Genomic DNA, 16,249 nt, shown 5'->3' with positions numbered 1-16,249 from the left:
CATTGGCCGGCGGGCCGGAGGTGCGAGGAGGCGGGGCTCGCCTCTGGCGGCTCGCGCCCGGGAAGGTCGGCCGGGGAGCGCGGGGTGCCGCGGGAGGGCGCGCGGGGACGCGGCGGGCGCCGAGGAGACGCAGCGGCGGCAGTAGCGGCGGCAGTAGCGGCGGCGCCTGGGCCCGGCCGCAGCCCCTGCCTCCCGCCCGCGCACCCTGCGTCCCGCCGCGGCCCGCAGCCTGCGGCGCCCGAGCTCCGAGGGCGCTTCCCCGGGCGCTGGGCCCGAGGCGGCCAAGACGGCGGGCCGGCCGGGCGCGGGGCGGCGGGCGCTGTGCTGCGGGCTGCGCTGGTGGGGGGCGGCGGGCCGCGGCGCGGGCCCGGGGCCCGGCGCGTGCGGCTGGGAGGCGCTGTGGGGGGCGGGCGCGCGGGCGGCGGCCGGGGCTATGGCCGAGGGCGGCGGGGGCGCGCGGAGGAGGGCGCCGGCGCTGCTCGAGGCGGCCCGCGCGCGCTACGAGAGCCTGCACATCTCCGACGACGTGTTCGGCGAGTCGGGCCCGGACAGCGGCGGGAACCCCTTCTACAGCACGTCTGCCGCCTCGCGCTCCTCCTCGGCCGCCTCCTCGGACGACGAACACGAGCGCCCCGGCCCCCCGCCGCCGCCCGGCGCCCCGGACGCGCAGGAGCCGGAGGAGGACGAGGCTGGCGCGGGCTGGAGTGCCACGCTGCGGGACCGCCCGCCCCCGCGCTTCGAGGACACCGGCGGTAAGGCGCGGCCCACGGGGGCGGGGGCGGCCCGGGGAGGCGGGAACGCGGGGCCAGGAGAACTCCAGACGCTCGGTGGGCCGGCCGGTCGGTTGTTCGTATCAGCACACAAATGGGGTCGCGGCAGCGGGGATTTGAAGTGCGAGAATCAGTCTGACTGCGTGGGGGGGGGCTCCGACTTGCCCGCGGGTGGAGAGGATGAGGCGGAGGCCGGGGCCAGCACCCTGCCGCTGGCAAAGACCTGGCGGGGGGGGCTTCCCTCACTTGCCAGGAGTGTCCAAGCCAGTCACACCTGTGGGGTCGCACTTAGGGGTGCGTTTGAGTTAGGGTTTACTAGTTGAAGGGATTCTGCAAACCTGACGCGGCTTGTGTGTGTGTTGCGGGGGGTGGGGGGGGCGCGTAAATCATCCTGTATTGATGGCCCCAGAGCAGCTTTACCCAGGTGCCAGGGGTGGGGCAGGTAGCCTTTGGAGGGAGGCCCCGTGAGAGCCTCTGGAGAGGCCACCCCAGGGCGTCTTCACTGGCTCATGTTTTCTCTAGTTAATCTGAGAAACTTTGTCCGTGCCTTTCAGGATCACTTGCTAAGAGCAGGGAAGAGTGAAAGGACAAGTTTAGCAGCGTTAAGGAGGAGGCTCTTGCGTCAGAAGGCACTTTCATGTGTGTTCAGCTTACCGACACGGTCATGGTCAAGCCCCTGATATCTGGAGGTCGCAGGAGTGCTGGCAGCTGAGGCTGCTGGAGGTCCTCTTTTACTGCCTCCTTTTTCCGGAGGTGGTCCTAAAACGTCTCTGCTTAACCCTGCAGAAGCTCTGTGGCCTCTGTGGCCTCTGCCCTCTGGGAGAGGTGGAGACTAGCCAGCAGTTTCCACCTGTCCCTTGATGATTTTTGTTCCTTGCTCAGCAGCCTTCTGTGGCAGGCCCTTGTTTCTGCACACCATTTTTGTGTGTGGAAGAGTGTGCAACCGGTGTTGTTGAGGACCAGGGAGTGGCCGTACTGGGCATGATGCGGCTTTTCCTGTGGCTCTCCCTGACTGTTGTTCAGCCGCAGGAGGGCAGGCCCAACGGACCCCTGGCTGGTGCCTGGGCTTGGATCTGGACATGGTGCTGCAGCCTGCTGGTAGGCTGCTTGGGTTGGCTGGACTCTCTCAGCAGGGAGTGGTCTGCCAACCTCCCACAGGCAGGCTGCAGTGTGGACACCCTGAGCTACAGCTGGGCTCGCAGGGTCCAAGTTAACTGTGCAGTGTTTTGGAATGGTTAAATTTAACAACATGTTCTCATTTAGGCTTTGGTTAAGAGTTTGGGAATTTTCAAAGTCACTCTGCATAATCCTTTTAAACCTCCTACATTTTCCAGAATGTCATAAGGGTTTCCAGCCCCAGATGGCTGTTTTCCATTAAATTAGCTCTTTAAGAATTGTACATACCCAGAGCTCTGGTTTGGCAGACTTGATGCTATGAGTGCTGTGATCCAGTTTTTGATCTTGGAACATGAGATACATGTCCTCTTGTTTCCCTACCTCTCCCGGGAAAATAGGAGAATTGTGTTAGCTTAAGCCTGATTATGAATAAGATCCATGAGTGTGTTGGTGTGAGAAGGATGAACGCACCTAAATAAATTTTCAAGCAATATAATGTCTCTTAGTAACCTATACTTCGGAGAAATTCTGCATCAGAGCAATTTAATCTAGCCACTGCAGCACTTAAATGTTCATGAAGTGCAGGATCATATGTCATTTAGCATTAGGTTCAAATTCTGCTTCCTTCGGATGTTCACTGAGCTCACACCTGGACCTGAGAATCACAGGCAAGTGCTTTAACCGAAGACATTAGTGGTTATTTGATGGTATCTATACCCAATTTTGTTTTCCAGTTTTGTGTGGAAGCTTGCTTTTAATATCCAGCCCTGATGAAGAATTTCCTTTCTTCCTTGAAACAGTCGTTCCCTGAGGGAAATTTGGGATGGTGGTGGAGGGGTGAGGTTGATGGCTTATTAAGTGTGAGTTCAGATTGCCTGAAACAATGGGATATGATTTATGGGGGCTGAAAATAGATGCTGGGCAGAGAAAACCCTTGTGCCTGGTGGAGGGGGCGGGGGGAAGAGATGGACACGTTTATTAAGAGGCTGAGAGCTGCACCCTGGCCACTCTGAGAGCAAAGAGGTTCAGGCTCTGAGGTTTTTTCAAAGTGTAGAATCTAACCCCACTTTGAAGGAATGCAGCTTGGGCCTTTCTTCCATCTTTGTTCCCTGGTTTGTTGACAGACCTCACTTGGCCAGTGGGGTAGGGTAGGGAGGCAAGCAGGAGGGTGGCATTTTGATCTGTAATCAGCCCTCATAAAAGAAAATCTGTAGCAGAAATGGCTGTTGCTGCTAGAATCAGATGAGGAAAGCAAAGGATTCTACACTTAGGGAACAGGCTTCCTGCCTGCCTTCTGCTGTAAAAGCAGGTGTATGTGTGTAAATAAGTGAATATGTATGTGTGCGACTGTGTCTTATGGGTAAATCTCTATTGCTTGTGCTGGTTTGGGCTGGTTGGGGCTTTTTGGGTTTTTTTTTTTTTTTTAATTAGAGATTACAGCTGCTGTCTGGGAGCCCTCTGATGATCTAGAGTCCCTGTGTGTGAGAGAGGTGGAGGCATTGGGCACCACTGAGCTTTGATCTGCACTTGGAGTGCACATAGTAGGGAGACACTTGGTGCCCAGCTGAGGGGAGGGGAGGAGGGCAGACAGGCAGAGGCATTTCTGTGGTTCAGGTTGAGACTCCTCCGCTAGCTGTTCTTCTAGTCTTCCCAGACTCTTCCTTCTGTTTTGTCCATGTATTTAGCTTCCTGGATCAGGCGCTCCAGAAGTGCCGCCAATAGTTATTGGTAGAGGGGTCCTCTCCTTCACCCCCTTCTTTCACCTCCCCGGGTTCTGGTTGTGCTTGGAGATATGGGTCCCCTTGAGATGATTTAAATACAAAGACCATGCTTGCGGGGCTGGCTGACGGGCTCTTAACCCCTGTGTGAATGGAGGGTCAGCCTGGGAGCTGGAGATGCTTGCCGGGAGCCCAGGGCCGAGAACCTTCTCATCAGACTTGCAGCTCTCTCTCTAAAATAGCCCCCTCAAGCTGTCAGCCTCGCCTGCCCACTGTGCAAATAACCGACACAGCATGTAAGCTCACTCTTTGGAAGCAGCATGAAATTCAGGCCGGCTGCTTTTTGGGCTTCTGCCCTTTTGGTTTCTTATTCTGAGCAGTCTTGTGATTCGTTCTCTCTGAGGAGGCAAAGGAACAGGCAGATTCACAGATGCTCAGGGGCTCCCGTGTGTTCGGCTTTGTCGGTCCTTTGTCGTGGCTGGCTGGGATCTGAGCTGTTTGCTTTTTCTATTAGAGGCTAGACTTCACAGGAGTGTGTTCTCCGTGTACATGTGTACATGTCAGGAACCCTCGGGAGGTATGACCTTGAGAAGCTGGAGAGGACCACAGGGCTCTGAAAATTAACATTGTGAAATGTTTTATCTTAGAGTTTGTTGTTGATTTATTTCGCCTGAAGTCTTTTTTGACTAACAAGTAAGAGGAGAAAAATCTTTCTCTTAAAGCCAGAGTTAAACGGATACTCTCATAATGGATTTGTGAGTGGAGGTACCTGGGCCCCTGTCGTTGTCCAGGATAAGCAGCTGCACCTTTAGCTCTGTACCACGTTCTGTGGCTCCAGGAGGAACTGGGAGTCTGGGCGAGCTACAAGGTACATCTTATGCAGTGCTGCAAAATAATCAAGCATGTGCCACCACCACACAGAATTCAGAGAAGGGAGCTTCCTGGAGAGAGGTTCTGTTCAGGTGGTGGGCATGACGCTGATTATAACCAGCGGTCCCATTCATAGCATGCTTTTCCTCATCGTGCCGAACCTTCGAGAGTACTCTGAGAGAGCCAGTATCACCTCCACTTTACAGAGAAACACAGATAGGTCTTTTCAGTCAGGGTCTCGGGCGATGAGATTACCTGGTGAAGTGGTAGCCTTCTAACTAAGCAGACTTGATCGTTCAAGGAAGGTCGTGCCTTTTTATTTTTTTCTTTACAGCATCTAAAACCTTTTTCAGTCGGAAATACTTCCATATTTTTACGTGGAATTGCTTTTAACTTTTTTTGGGCGATATGCAGTTCTGTGCGGTTTAAGGCATGTATGGATTTGTGTAACCAATCCCCACAGTCAGATAGGAGACAGAAAATCTAGAATTTTATCTCTTTATTTAATCCCTGCTACACCTCAGCCATTGTGATGAGAGTTTAGAGTGTTTCTGCAGGTAGCAGGGCTTTGAATACATTGGGAATCTGGGGGTTGTGTGGGGTCTGGTACTCAGTTTTAAAGTAGAAAATTCACCTTTATTTTTAAGAAGTGTGATTGTATATTTTTTTCTTATTAACAAGTAATATATGTACATGTTAGGGAAAAATGATAAAATTTTAAGAAATCCCATAATCTCTCATTACCCTAGATAATCATAGTTAATTATATTGAGTATATCATTCATGTATCTTAGATTACATCTTGTTGGGTGACCTGCTTTTTAATTGTAATTAATATATTGTAAACGTTTTCCATTTAAATTTTCAAGTGTCAATTTTAATGAGTCCATGATGTTACACAAGTTCCCTCTGGATAGGTGTTGAGTTCATTGCCCCTTCCCCCTTATATTTATTATGCTACGATAAATATTCCTGAAGCTTAGGTTTGTGTGCACATCCTTAGCACATTCCTTAGCATAAAATGATCAAAACAGAATTGAATCAGGACACACTGTAAGGTTTTTGATATCTGTGGTGAAATAGCCTTCCAGAAATGCACACTCCTGCCGGCAGTACACCAAAAAGGCTTAGAAGGTCTTGCTTAGAGGACCCACTAAAGTGCGTGACTCCTGCTGGTAGGGTGCTCTTAGAGGACCGATGCATTTAATAAAGCTTCTTGAGGTGTAACACACATAGAGCTCATGAGTCATAGTGCACAGCTCAGTGCGTACAACTGAGACCCAGATGAAGATCAGGAACGTTCCCAGCACCCCAAAGATTCCCGCCTGCTCCTTCCCAGTCAGTCACTCTCTGCCTCCAGGGGTGATCATTATTCCGACTTCTATTCCATCACCATCGATTAAGTTTGCCTGTTACTTTGGTCTGGTGGTTCAGTTCATCAATATATCTGTGCGATTCATTCTTATTATTGCATGTCACAGTCTTTAATTTTGTATCGCGTGTAGTATTCCACCATATAAGTACTGTAGTTGGTTATCCATTATCCTGTTAATGGTGTTTTACATTGTGTCCAGTTGGGGCTTCTGTGGGTACAGCTGCTTCAGACATTCTTCTGTTTTTGATGGACGTATACGTTGAACACATAAACCGAGGAGTAGGTTTGCGGGGTCATAGATTAGATGCAGGTCTCACCCTCGGCACTATTGTCCTTATGGGCTGGGTGACGTTTTGTTAAGGAGGCCCGTGTTGTGTGTTGCCAGATGTTTAGCAGCGTCCCTGGCCCCTACCCACTGAACGCCTGGTGGCACCCTTTCCTCCAGTTACGGCAACCAGACATTTCTCCAGGCATTGCCACATCACCTGCAGTTGAGAACCACTGCTTTATTTTTTTTAATTTATTTTTTGAAAAGATTTATATATTTATTTATTTGAGAGTGAGAGAGAGCACGAGCAGAGGGGAGAAGCAGAGGGAGAGGGAGAAGGAGGCTCCCTGCTGAGCAGGGAGCCGGATGTGGGGCTCGATCCCAGGACCCTGGGATCATGACCTGAGCCGAAGGCAGACACTTAGCCAACTGAGCCCCCCGGTGCCCCAAGAACCACCGCTTTAGTACATACTGCCAAACAGTGTTCCAGGGTATACACCCACCAGCGATGTACGAGACGTGCCACGTATTAATTCAGCAAGCATATTGAACCCTGCTGGGATAAAACGATAAATAAAACCTGTCTCCTGGGGTCCGATAGGAGAGACAAAGTGAAGAAAAGGAGGAAGAGTCTCTGGTGAACAGTGTGATCCGGTAAACGTGGATTTATATGGGATTCCGGAGGTGCGCCACCTGATCCAGCTGGGTTGGGGAAGAAGCGGCACCTCTGATGGAGGCGGCCCCTAAGCTGCATCTTGAAGAACAAATAAAGATTAGTCGGGTGAATAAAGATTCACTCGGGTGAATAAAGGAAGGAACGGGGCATCTCAAACTTGGGCAAAGGCCAGGAGGGGAGAAGGTATGCTACTTGGCCCATGAGTGGCCCCACTCTTTTCCTAAACTGAGCATCCTGACCTGAAGCCTTTTCAGTGAAAATGTCTTGAAATGTGACATGATGTAATTTTTATCATATTGCAAGTAACTGTAGCTGGAATCTGAGCTCCCAAGTTCAGGCATGGATATAGATGTTACCTGCAAATGCTGGAGCCCATGCAGAGGGGGATTTGGCAGGTTTGGTGAGAAATATGAACGTAGAGAGGATGAAATCTGTGGAGAAGCCCTGAGGTCTCCCCTTGAAGGAAGGCAGAGGGAAAGGGACAACTCAACTTGTATTGGCAGGAGGAAGCATGGTGTTACCTGGTGGTGGGAGGGATGTTGTACTAAAAGAGTAACAGTTTCCCTAAAACATCCTGTAACGTAGAGATGATGCTCCGCCTAGACTGGCACATGGTTACAGAGAGCCCTTTTCAGCTTTGTGACTTTCAGGAAGAACTGTTACAAAAGTAGGAACCTCGGGCCATATTTAGTTGTATGTTTAATAAATCGCTTTACTAAAAAGTTTAGAACTGCAAATCTTTACACTCTAACTGGGACAACATCACTCCTTGGCCAGGATATTGGAAACTTCATCTGCTTTGATTTCCAGCTTCTAGTCTTGTTGACACTCCTGCCCCATCCCCATTTCTTCTGTGGAAGAAGAGCGATCTTTACAAACATAAGCCCATCCACTGACTCTTCTGCTTAAACCTTCCAACTGAAGCCAAAGGGAATTCCAGAGTCCTTTGCAAGGCCTCCTCCATAGCCTTCATTTCCAGTGTCCCCTTTTGTCCCCTGTCCTGCCATCAACACAAAATCTATTCATTTCAGAGCCTTCGTGCCTGCAGGGCCTGTACCTGGAATGTTCTTCATGGAAGCCCTTGCTTGTTAGTTTGGTCTTGGTTCGGATGTCACTGTCTCCAAGAATATAAAATCACTACCTTCCCCCATCCCTCTTTGCAGCCCCATAAGCTAATGCATTTCCCATGTGGGATGAGACCTTGGATGTCTTGGTCACAGTTAGGACATGGTGAGTCCTCGACGTTTGTTGAATAAAGGAATGAACAGAAGAATAGATGGACACAGAGCTAGGTTGTTAAAAGTGAGGGTGGGAATCAGCACCAATAAAGAAATGTCTACAAGGAGCTAAGCATTTTCTACATCCCAAATGGTGGAAGAGAGGTTGGGGCAGCTCTTGAGGGGAACGGATTCCTTACTAGGAAGGTACTGAAGCAAAGTCTGGGATGTATTTTACAGGGTTTTCTGTCCTGTATAGAAAAATGAACTTGGCCTCGGAGGAACTGTCCCAAGCATTGGGCTCCTGCCACCTGCCCACCTCGTAAGAGCTAGAGACCCCCAGACAGGAGTCTGTTAGAAACTTGCAGGGGAGCCAGCTTCTTGCACCCCTTTATTTAACAGGTGCTTGTATGTCAAGTACTTTGTGCCAGATAGTGTCCCAAGCACTTCCTTTTTTTTTTTTTAAGATTTTATTTATTAGAGAGAAAGAGAGGGCACAGGCAGGGGGAGGGGCAGAGGGAGGGAGAGGGAGAAGCAGACTCCCTGCTGAACAGGGAGCCCAATGTGGGACTCCATCCCAGGACCCTGAGATCATGACGTGAGCTGAAGTTAGACGCTTAACCGACTGAGCCACCCAGGCGCCCCTAAGCACTTTGTAATGTGTGTAATCCTCAAAACAATCTTGTGAGGTATTATTATCCCTATTTTTAACATAAGGAAACTGAGTCACAGAGAGGTTAAATGACCTCAGGTGAACTAGTTCCTTTGATTAGGGGACAAGGAAGCATCATACTTAGAGCGTGAGTACGGAACACAGTATATGCTCGTCAGATCAACTAATTAATGATAAGTCCCTTGCAAGGGGCCCTTGAAGACCAGTGTCATTCTCCAAACCTGTTTTGCCTATTGCCTGTCTTCCCGAGCAGTGGCTGCTCCTCGTTTCCCAGCACCCCTTGCCGTGAGACGGGGACACTGCCTGGATTCAGGACAGTGGAAAATGAGCCAAAGTGTGGACTCCACTCTCAGGCCTGGCCACGTGGAGGCTCCTCTGAGCCACACGTCAGAGATGTTGGGGGACCTTGTATCTAAATCACCGTTTGGAGAAAAGCCACTCACACATCAGTCATATATTTTTTTTTAAGATTTTATTTTATTTATTTATTTATTTGACACAGAGAGAGAGAGCGCATGAGAGCAGGAACACAAGCAGGGGGAGTGGGAGAGGGAGAAGCAGAGTCCCCGCTGAGCAGGGAGCCCGATGTGGGGCTCGACCCCAGGACCCTGGGATCATGACCTGAGCCAAAGGCAGACGCTTAACGACTGAGCCACCCAGGCGCCCCACATCAATCATATTTATCGTGGACTAAATTTATGTCGGCAAGAAATGAACTTCTTTCCTGTTCGATTCATCATACATCTGGTGGGGGTGTTGTTAGAACAGCCAGCTTAACTGGCACAGACGCTAAAGAAGAGAGGATTGATGGGGGAAAAGCAGATTCAGATCAGTAGGGCCACAGGCCGAATCACTCTGTGAGGATTCGTGAGGGGAAACCATGGAAAACAACCCGGAGAATAAAAATGAATTCTTTGTATTCTCTCAGGGAAATTCCCCCAGCAGCCCTGGGAGTGGACAGGTAAGATAACGCAGGTAAGCAATGTGCATAGGGCGTTCTAGATGCAGATGTTTAATTGCACATCGATGGTTTGAGGCTGTAGATGGTTTAAAAGGGCTTGGTGGTCAGTTTATGGCTGGAGAGGATCCGGGGCAGAAGGCCTGGGCTGTGCCCTGTGCTCATCCTGTGATTTTGGGTAAGTGGCTCAGCAGAGTCCATCATCTATGTAGGAGCTCCTTCCCAGAGTTCTGAGAATCAGTAAAGATGTGTGGGGGAGCACAGAGCTGGTGCTTCATTACAGGCAGCTTTATCTTTCTTCCTTTAAGCTTTTGTCCTGTGTGACCAAAATGCACATGATGGATATTGTGCTACTTAGAAGATTTTCAAAACTTTTTAGCAACCAGGGACCTTAGGACAAACCCAGGGTACGTATTATCAGCCAGTGGAAAGTGGGCACTGTCTTTGAAGTCGGGAGTGGGAGGGCCTCAGAGCCCACCCCACCCCCAGGTGCCTCCCGCCCCTTGGCAGCCCCTCAGTTCCTGAGGCGCCCTGTGAGGCACCACTGGCTGAGAATCCACCTCATACTCTAATGTTAAGGGCCTTCAGCTGGAACCCCGGTCAGGCGGGGAGAGCGACCCCGGGCGCAGGTGACTGAGGCCGCTGAGAAGTGCCCCATCCTTTCCAAGATGGTGAAGAGGATACAGATAGGTCAAATTCTGACATTTCAAAGCCGCCCAAAAGCGTCCATGGCAAAAGCGATTAAAAATTGAATTATTTTGGATGGCATCGGAGAGGGAGGACACCTGTTTTCTTGTTTAGGAAGCTTACAAAGAGAAGATCAGGGATTGGGATAAAGGATGATTTTCTGGAAAGAAAAAATGTAAATCAGTGGAATTGTCTAAAGAGTGGTGAGAGTCTTGCTTGTCGATGTTACTCCTGCGTTTGGGGAAGGTGGAGAACACGTAACATCTTCAATTTAAGTTTTCCTGAGAATCCCTAGCTGACTTGGGGGGGGGGGGTGTCCTATGTGACGATTCTGAGCTTCTGTGAGTGAGCAGACCTCCGCTCCAGAGTCACATAAAAAACAGTCCACACCTCCTTCCTCTTTTGCCTCTAATAAAACTTGCTTTCTTTAGGTCCCAGCGTTTGAGGCAGATAAACATGTTCCCTTTCGTTGGCTCTTACTAATATTTCAGCAGGATTTCCAATGTGTTTTCCTTGACTGGCTGGGAAGCTGGACCACGATTTATGGCATCTTAGGGGACATGCATGCAGAATTCCAGTGGGATTCTGGAACAGAACCTAATTGGAGATCAGAGACCTTTGCAGTGAGAAGCTTTTCTTTAAGATAGAAAGAGGTGCATGTTATACAAACATGAGCAAGCGTAAGTTCACACTATCTATCGAAAATTTATAGACTCCTTATCTTCAAGAAGGCTGGCAGATAAGAAATAGTTTCTGGGAAAGATGCAGGTAAATTCAGGGAGATGGCAAATTACCCCAGGGAAACCGGAACGGCTAAAGAGTATGACCCAAACTTTTTTTTTTTAAGATTTTATTCATTTTTTTGGCAGAGAGAGAGAGAGAGAGCCAAAGAGCCTAAGTGGGGGGAATGGCAGAGGGAGAAGGAGAAGCAGGCTCCCTGCTTAGCAGAGAGTATGATGTGGGGCTCGATCCCAGGACCCCTGGGATCATGACTTGAGCTGAAGGCAGATGCTTAACCGACTGAACCACCCAGGCGCTCCCTGCCCAAACTTCGAAGATGGTGTGTGAGATACTTTGGTGGGAAGGACTGAAGATCTGCAACTGTCTTTGATTCTCTTTCTCGGGAAGGCATTGTGATGTGGTGCCCAGGGCTTTTTAGACAGACACATGCTTGGGTGCCCATCCCAGCCCTGCCTCTAAAGTGACATTTCCCAGAGGGCAGCTGCAGGCACCGGGTGATGTCACACAGGGTCAGTCACAGGAGGCACTCAGCAACCTACCCCTTCCAACATCTTGCTGGGTTTGGAAGAGTGGTATCAACGTCCCTGACATCCCTGCTGCCAAAGGACCAACCAGAGTCACATGCCCCATGGGGCATGCCAACATTCCTTCACTATATCAGGTTATTGGCAGCAAGGTTGGAAGATTTTTAAATCGCCCAGGAAACTAAAGCAAACGGCTCCTTTTAAAGAAGTTTCAGAATGCAGACTTCATACCATGTTTTGAATACGTTTCATTCATTTGGCAGATACTGACAGAGTGCTTACGATGCGCCCAGCGCTGCATTAGAAACTCTGACTTGAGAAGTTAACAAGAAAGGATTCCAGCTCAGCCAGCATGGAGTCTAGTGATGAACACAGGTGGCCCTCAGATCATCGTGACGCTGAGTAATAGGTGCTCTCATAAGAAGGATGTCCTAGGAGCTGAGGGAATACCCCGGGGGAGCCAAGCCCCGACACTTCTGTAGAGCCATGGTAAACATGATGGATGCAGATGGCTTCAGGGGAAACCAAAGGACTGCTCAAATCCCTGCTCCTTAACAGCTCCAAGTGCCCTCCCCCCCCCCCCCCCCCCCCCCGCCCCCGACAGAATGGAAGCCGGGAGTTTTGTTCTGGATGGGGGTGGGCGTGGCCATGCCTGAGCTCTGACCTGCAGCCTATGGGCTGATTCCCATGTTCATTAAGGAGTACAACGAAAATGTAATGTCACCAACAGAGTATCTTCCCGGGCACGTTGGTACTGGGAAAGCCCGTGAAGGCTGTGCAGTTGAAAACAAGAGTACCTTTTTTCTTGGTAATTCTAATACTGTGTAGCAGTGTTTTAAAAATTATACACGTGAAAGGATCCAGTCTTATTTGCATGCTTTGGTATCATACACCATTTTTAACTGCAGTCCTTGTTTTACCTTCCCTGTTTGTTAAAATTCTCCTCCTCACCGCTGCCTTTGTCCCTATAATCCCTGTTGACAACTTGATGCTCATCCGTGAATGCGTTTGTCCGTACCCACGCACGCATGGGGTTTTGTCGCTGTTTAATGAATACGGGCTCATTTTATCTACCTCTTGATCAAGTGCTTCTCGTTTGGTAATACTTCATGAATAACTTCCTTCTGTTCTCTTAATTTTTATAAGGAATTGCTGCTCAACTTTTCTCAGATGCCTTTGTTTTTATCAAATGCATTTATTGCTATGGTCTTCAGAGTTTTTTCACAGTTAATTTAGTGATGAGGTAAATCTTACTGATTTTCTGGTCTTGAGCTCCCTGTATGTTCCTGGAATAAATCCAAGTTGGTCTCAGGATATGTCCCTTTGGTAGATGGCTGACTTCTGTTATTTGCTAACATGAGTTCAGTTTCTGTAACTAATCTGTCATAAGCCAGATTCGTTAATAGTTTCACCTCTCATCCCTCACAGGTCTGGGTATTAAAATTATGCTCAGCTTTATAAAATGAATTGGGTTATTATTTTTTAATTGCCTGTCGTCATTTAACAGTAGATGACGGGTTATTTAGCTGCAAAGCTGTCTGGTCTTGGTAATTCTGAATTTTCCACTTCTTGAATCATTTTGATGATTTTGTTTTTCTAGGAAATCATCATTTCTTCTAGGTTATCAAATTTGTCAGCATAAAATGCCTTGCAGTTTAATGATTCTTTTATTTGCTTTTATATTATGCATTTGCTTTTATATCTCTGTTTGTAATGCTTATCTGTTTTGCATCTCTCTCTCTCTTTCACCCCTACTCCCTGAAACCCCCCTCCCCTCCCCCTTCCCCTCTCTCTCCCCCCACATTTTCCCTCTCTCTTATCCTTAATAGGACATGTGAAGTCTTTTATTATTAGTCTTTTCAAAGAAACACTTTGAGTTTATTTGCCCCTCTTACATTTTATATTAGTTTTAAATTTTATCTGTATTATAATTACTTCCTTTTTTTGATTTATTGAACTGTTCTTCTCTGATGGGGTTAAATGAGTACAAAGTTTCTTTTATTAAAAAAATGTTTGAAATTGAAAGCAGTTAACACTAAAATCTCCTTAGAGTATGACGTGTGGTGTTTCTGTAAGTTTTGGTATGAAAAAATCTTTCCATTGCTTTCAAGATTTTCTTCAGTCCTTTTTTTGATTTCTTCTTTGATCAAAGAATATATTTCTTAATCTCTATGTTACAATTTTTTTGTTATCTAGTTATGTAATTCTGATTTTACTGGATTGTGATCAGAGAACTGTCCTTTAAATCTTTAATTTGGAAGACTTGTAAAGGTTTTCTTTGTTGCCAAGTATGCAATTAATCTTTACAAATGTGGCATTTCATAGGTGTAAGAAAAAAAAAGTATGTTTTTTGAGGGAAGTAAGGGTGTCTTTCTATTTTCTGTGTATCCTTGTTTTTCCCTCTCTAGTAGATATTCCCATTTGAAGAGCTAAAATTTTACCATGTTCTTGCATTTTTAGAGTCTTTAGGTATCATGTTGTTACATGTATAATACCTACTTATGCCTTTTATATATTCTCTCCAAACTGTGTCTGTAATAATGTCCCTCTTCATCTTAGTACCTATAACCTTAGATCCAACTTGTCTGCTACTAATTTTGCCATTCCTACTTCCTCTTTTGCCTGGTATCTCTTCGCCTGGTACATTTTTTTCAAACCCTTTTGCCATTTTAAGTACGTTTCTTGAACAGCATGGATATGTAACCACCCCCCGCCCCCCCGATAGGCACTTTAATGTAGTTGGAGAAGTCAATCTGTGTACATTTAAAGTAATGACAAACAGGCATGATTTTTTATTCCCCCCATCCTATTTTATTTTGCTTTTTTCTCTTCCCCATTTTGATGTTTTTAAACAAGTTCATTCTTTTTCTACTTGATAAATATAGAAGTTCTTTGTATCTTTTGGATAACAGCTTAATTGAGATATAATTCACATGCCATACCACTCACCTGTCTGATGTGTACAATTTAATGGCTGTTAGTATAGTTAACTATACTATGCTAAACCATTAGCACATTTTCATCATCCCCAAAAGAAACCTTTAGCCATCACCCCCAGCCCTAGGCAACCATTAATGTACTTTTGGTCTCCATAGATGTATCTATTCTGGAAATTCCATATAAATTAAATTATGCAATATGTGGTCTGTTGTGACTGGCTTCTCTCAATTAGCAGAATGTTTTCAAGGCTCATCTGTGTTGTTGCACATAACACAATTCTATTCGTTTTTAAGGCTGAATAATATTCCATTGACTGGATAGATCATATTTTTTTTATCTGTTCATCAGCTGATGAACATTTGGGTTGTTCTTGCCTTTTGGCTATTATGAATAAACCCCAAACCTTCACGTATAAGTTTTTGTGTGGACATAGTTTTCATTTTTCTTGGGTACGTACGCAGGAGTGATATTGGTGTGTCATATGGTAACTCTGTGTTCAAAATTTTGGGGAACTACTAAACTGTTTCTAATGTGGCTGCACCATTTTACAAGCCCACCAGCAATGTGCAGCTGTTCCAAATTTTCGTATCCCTGCCAAGACTTGTTTTGGGTTTTTTGTATACTAGCCATCCATGTGGATGGGAGGTGGTATCTCATTGTGGTTTTGATTTGCATTTCCCTAATGGCTAGTGATGTTGGGCATATTTTCATGTGCTTATTGGCCATATATATATACATGTATATTGGAGAAATGTGTATTCAAGTCCTTTGCCCATTTCTTAAATTGGGTTGTCTTTTTATTTGAGTTGTAAGAATTCTTTATACAGTCTGGATATGTGTTCCTTATATATGATTTGCAAATATTTTCTCCCATTTAGGGGCTTGTCTTTTGACTTTGTCACTGGGTTCCTTGGAAGCACAAAACCTGGACATTTTGATGGAGTCCCATTAATTAATTTTAATTGCTTGTACTTTGGTGTCATAGCTGAGGAGCTATTGACAAGTTCAAGACCACTAACATTTATGCCTACGTTTTCTTCTAAGAACTTTATCATTTTAATTCTTACATTTATGTCTTTGATGCATTTTGAGTTATTTTCTCTATATGGTGTGAGGTAGGGCTCCAATTTCACTCATTGGCATGTGGATGTTGAGTTGTCTCAGCACCACTTGTTGAAAATACTGTTCTTTTCCCATTTTATCATTTGGCACCCTTGTCGAATATCAGTTGACTGTAATTTATTTTCCTTTTTTTTTTTTTGGTCCATCGAGGCATTTTATTTGCACGTATGTATTGCATTCCTCGAAAAGGAATCCCAGGATTTTCCCTCCTGTGTGTTTTTGTCTTGCTTGTTCCTGGTCCAAGATGTCAGCTGAGGTTGTCAGTAGAGTCAAACCAGACTGGGGGGACGGGAGCAGGTTATTCTGCCATTTTTCTGAATCTTTCAGTTGTACATCAAATCTGGGGCTGATCGCTCCACACTTGTTTAACCTGCCCGTGAGGTTCACAACAATTTTCCCAGCTCTGTGATCATCAATAATTTCAAATTTGCCAGTGTAATCATGCTTCAGCATCACAGGGAGAAACTGGGCAATGACTTTGGTGCATGGCCTAATAAGAACCTGGCATTTGCCTCTGTTTTCAGCATTGTTAATGCTCTTGAGAGCATCTGCTGGGATGTTCATACACACCATTATGGCCTCATGGAAAGATGG

The 16,249-nt window shown here is 46.9% G+C and overlaps 1 protein-coding gene and 1 pseudogene across 1 annotated transcript in view; one reads left to right on the top strand and one right to left on the bottom strand.

Moving 5' to 3' along the window:
• The first annotated feature begins 433 nt into the window (after positions 1 to 433).
• Positions 434 to 16,249, top strand: part of PGBD5 (piggyBac transposable element derived 5) — a 100,137-nt gene continuing 84,321 nt past the window's right edge. The window contains exon 1 of the mRNA XM_028104494.2: positions 434 to 752. Coding sequence (XP_027960295.2) covers positions 434 to 752 — 319 coding nt within the window. The remainder of the gene's footprint in view (positions 753 to 16,249) is intronic.
• Positions 15,811 to 16,248, bottom strand: LOC148162221 (small ribosomal subunit protein uS8 pseudogene; annotated as a pseudogene).

Source organism: Eumetopias jubatus, unplaced genomic scaffold (assembly GCF_037043125.1).
Source record: "Eumetopias jubatus isolate StellerSeaLion01/CBP00866 unplaced genomic scaffold, mEumJub1_p1.0 scaffold_17, whole genome shotgun sequence".
NCBI classification, from domain to species: domain Eukaryota; kingdom Metazoa; phylum Chordata; class Mammalia; order Carnivora; family Otariidae; genus Eumetopias; species Eumetopias jubatus.
This window is presented reverse-complemented; position numbering and strand designations above follow the sequence as displayed.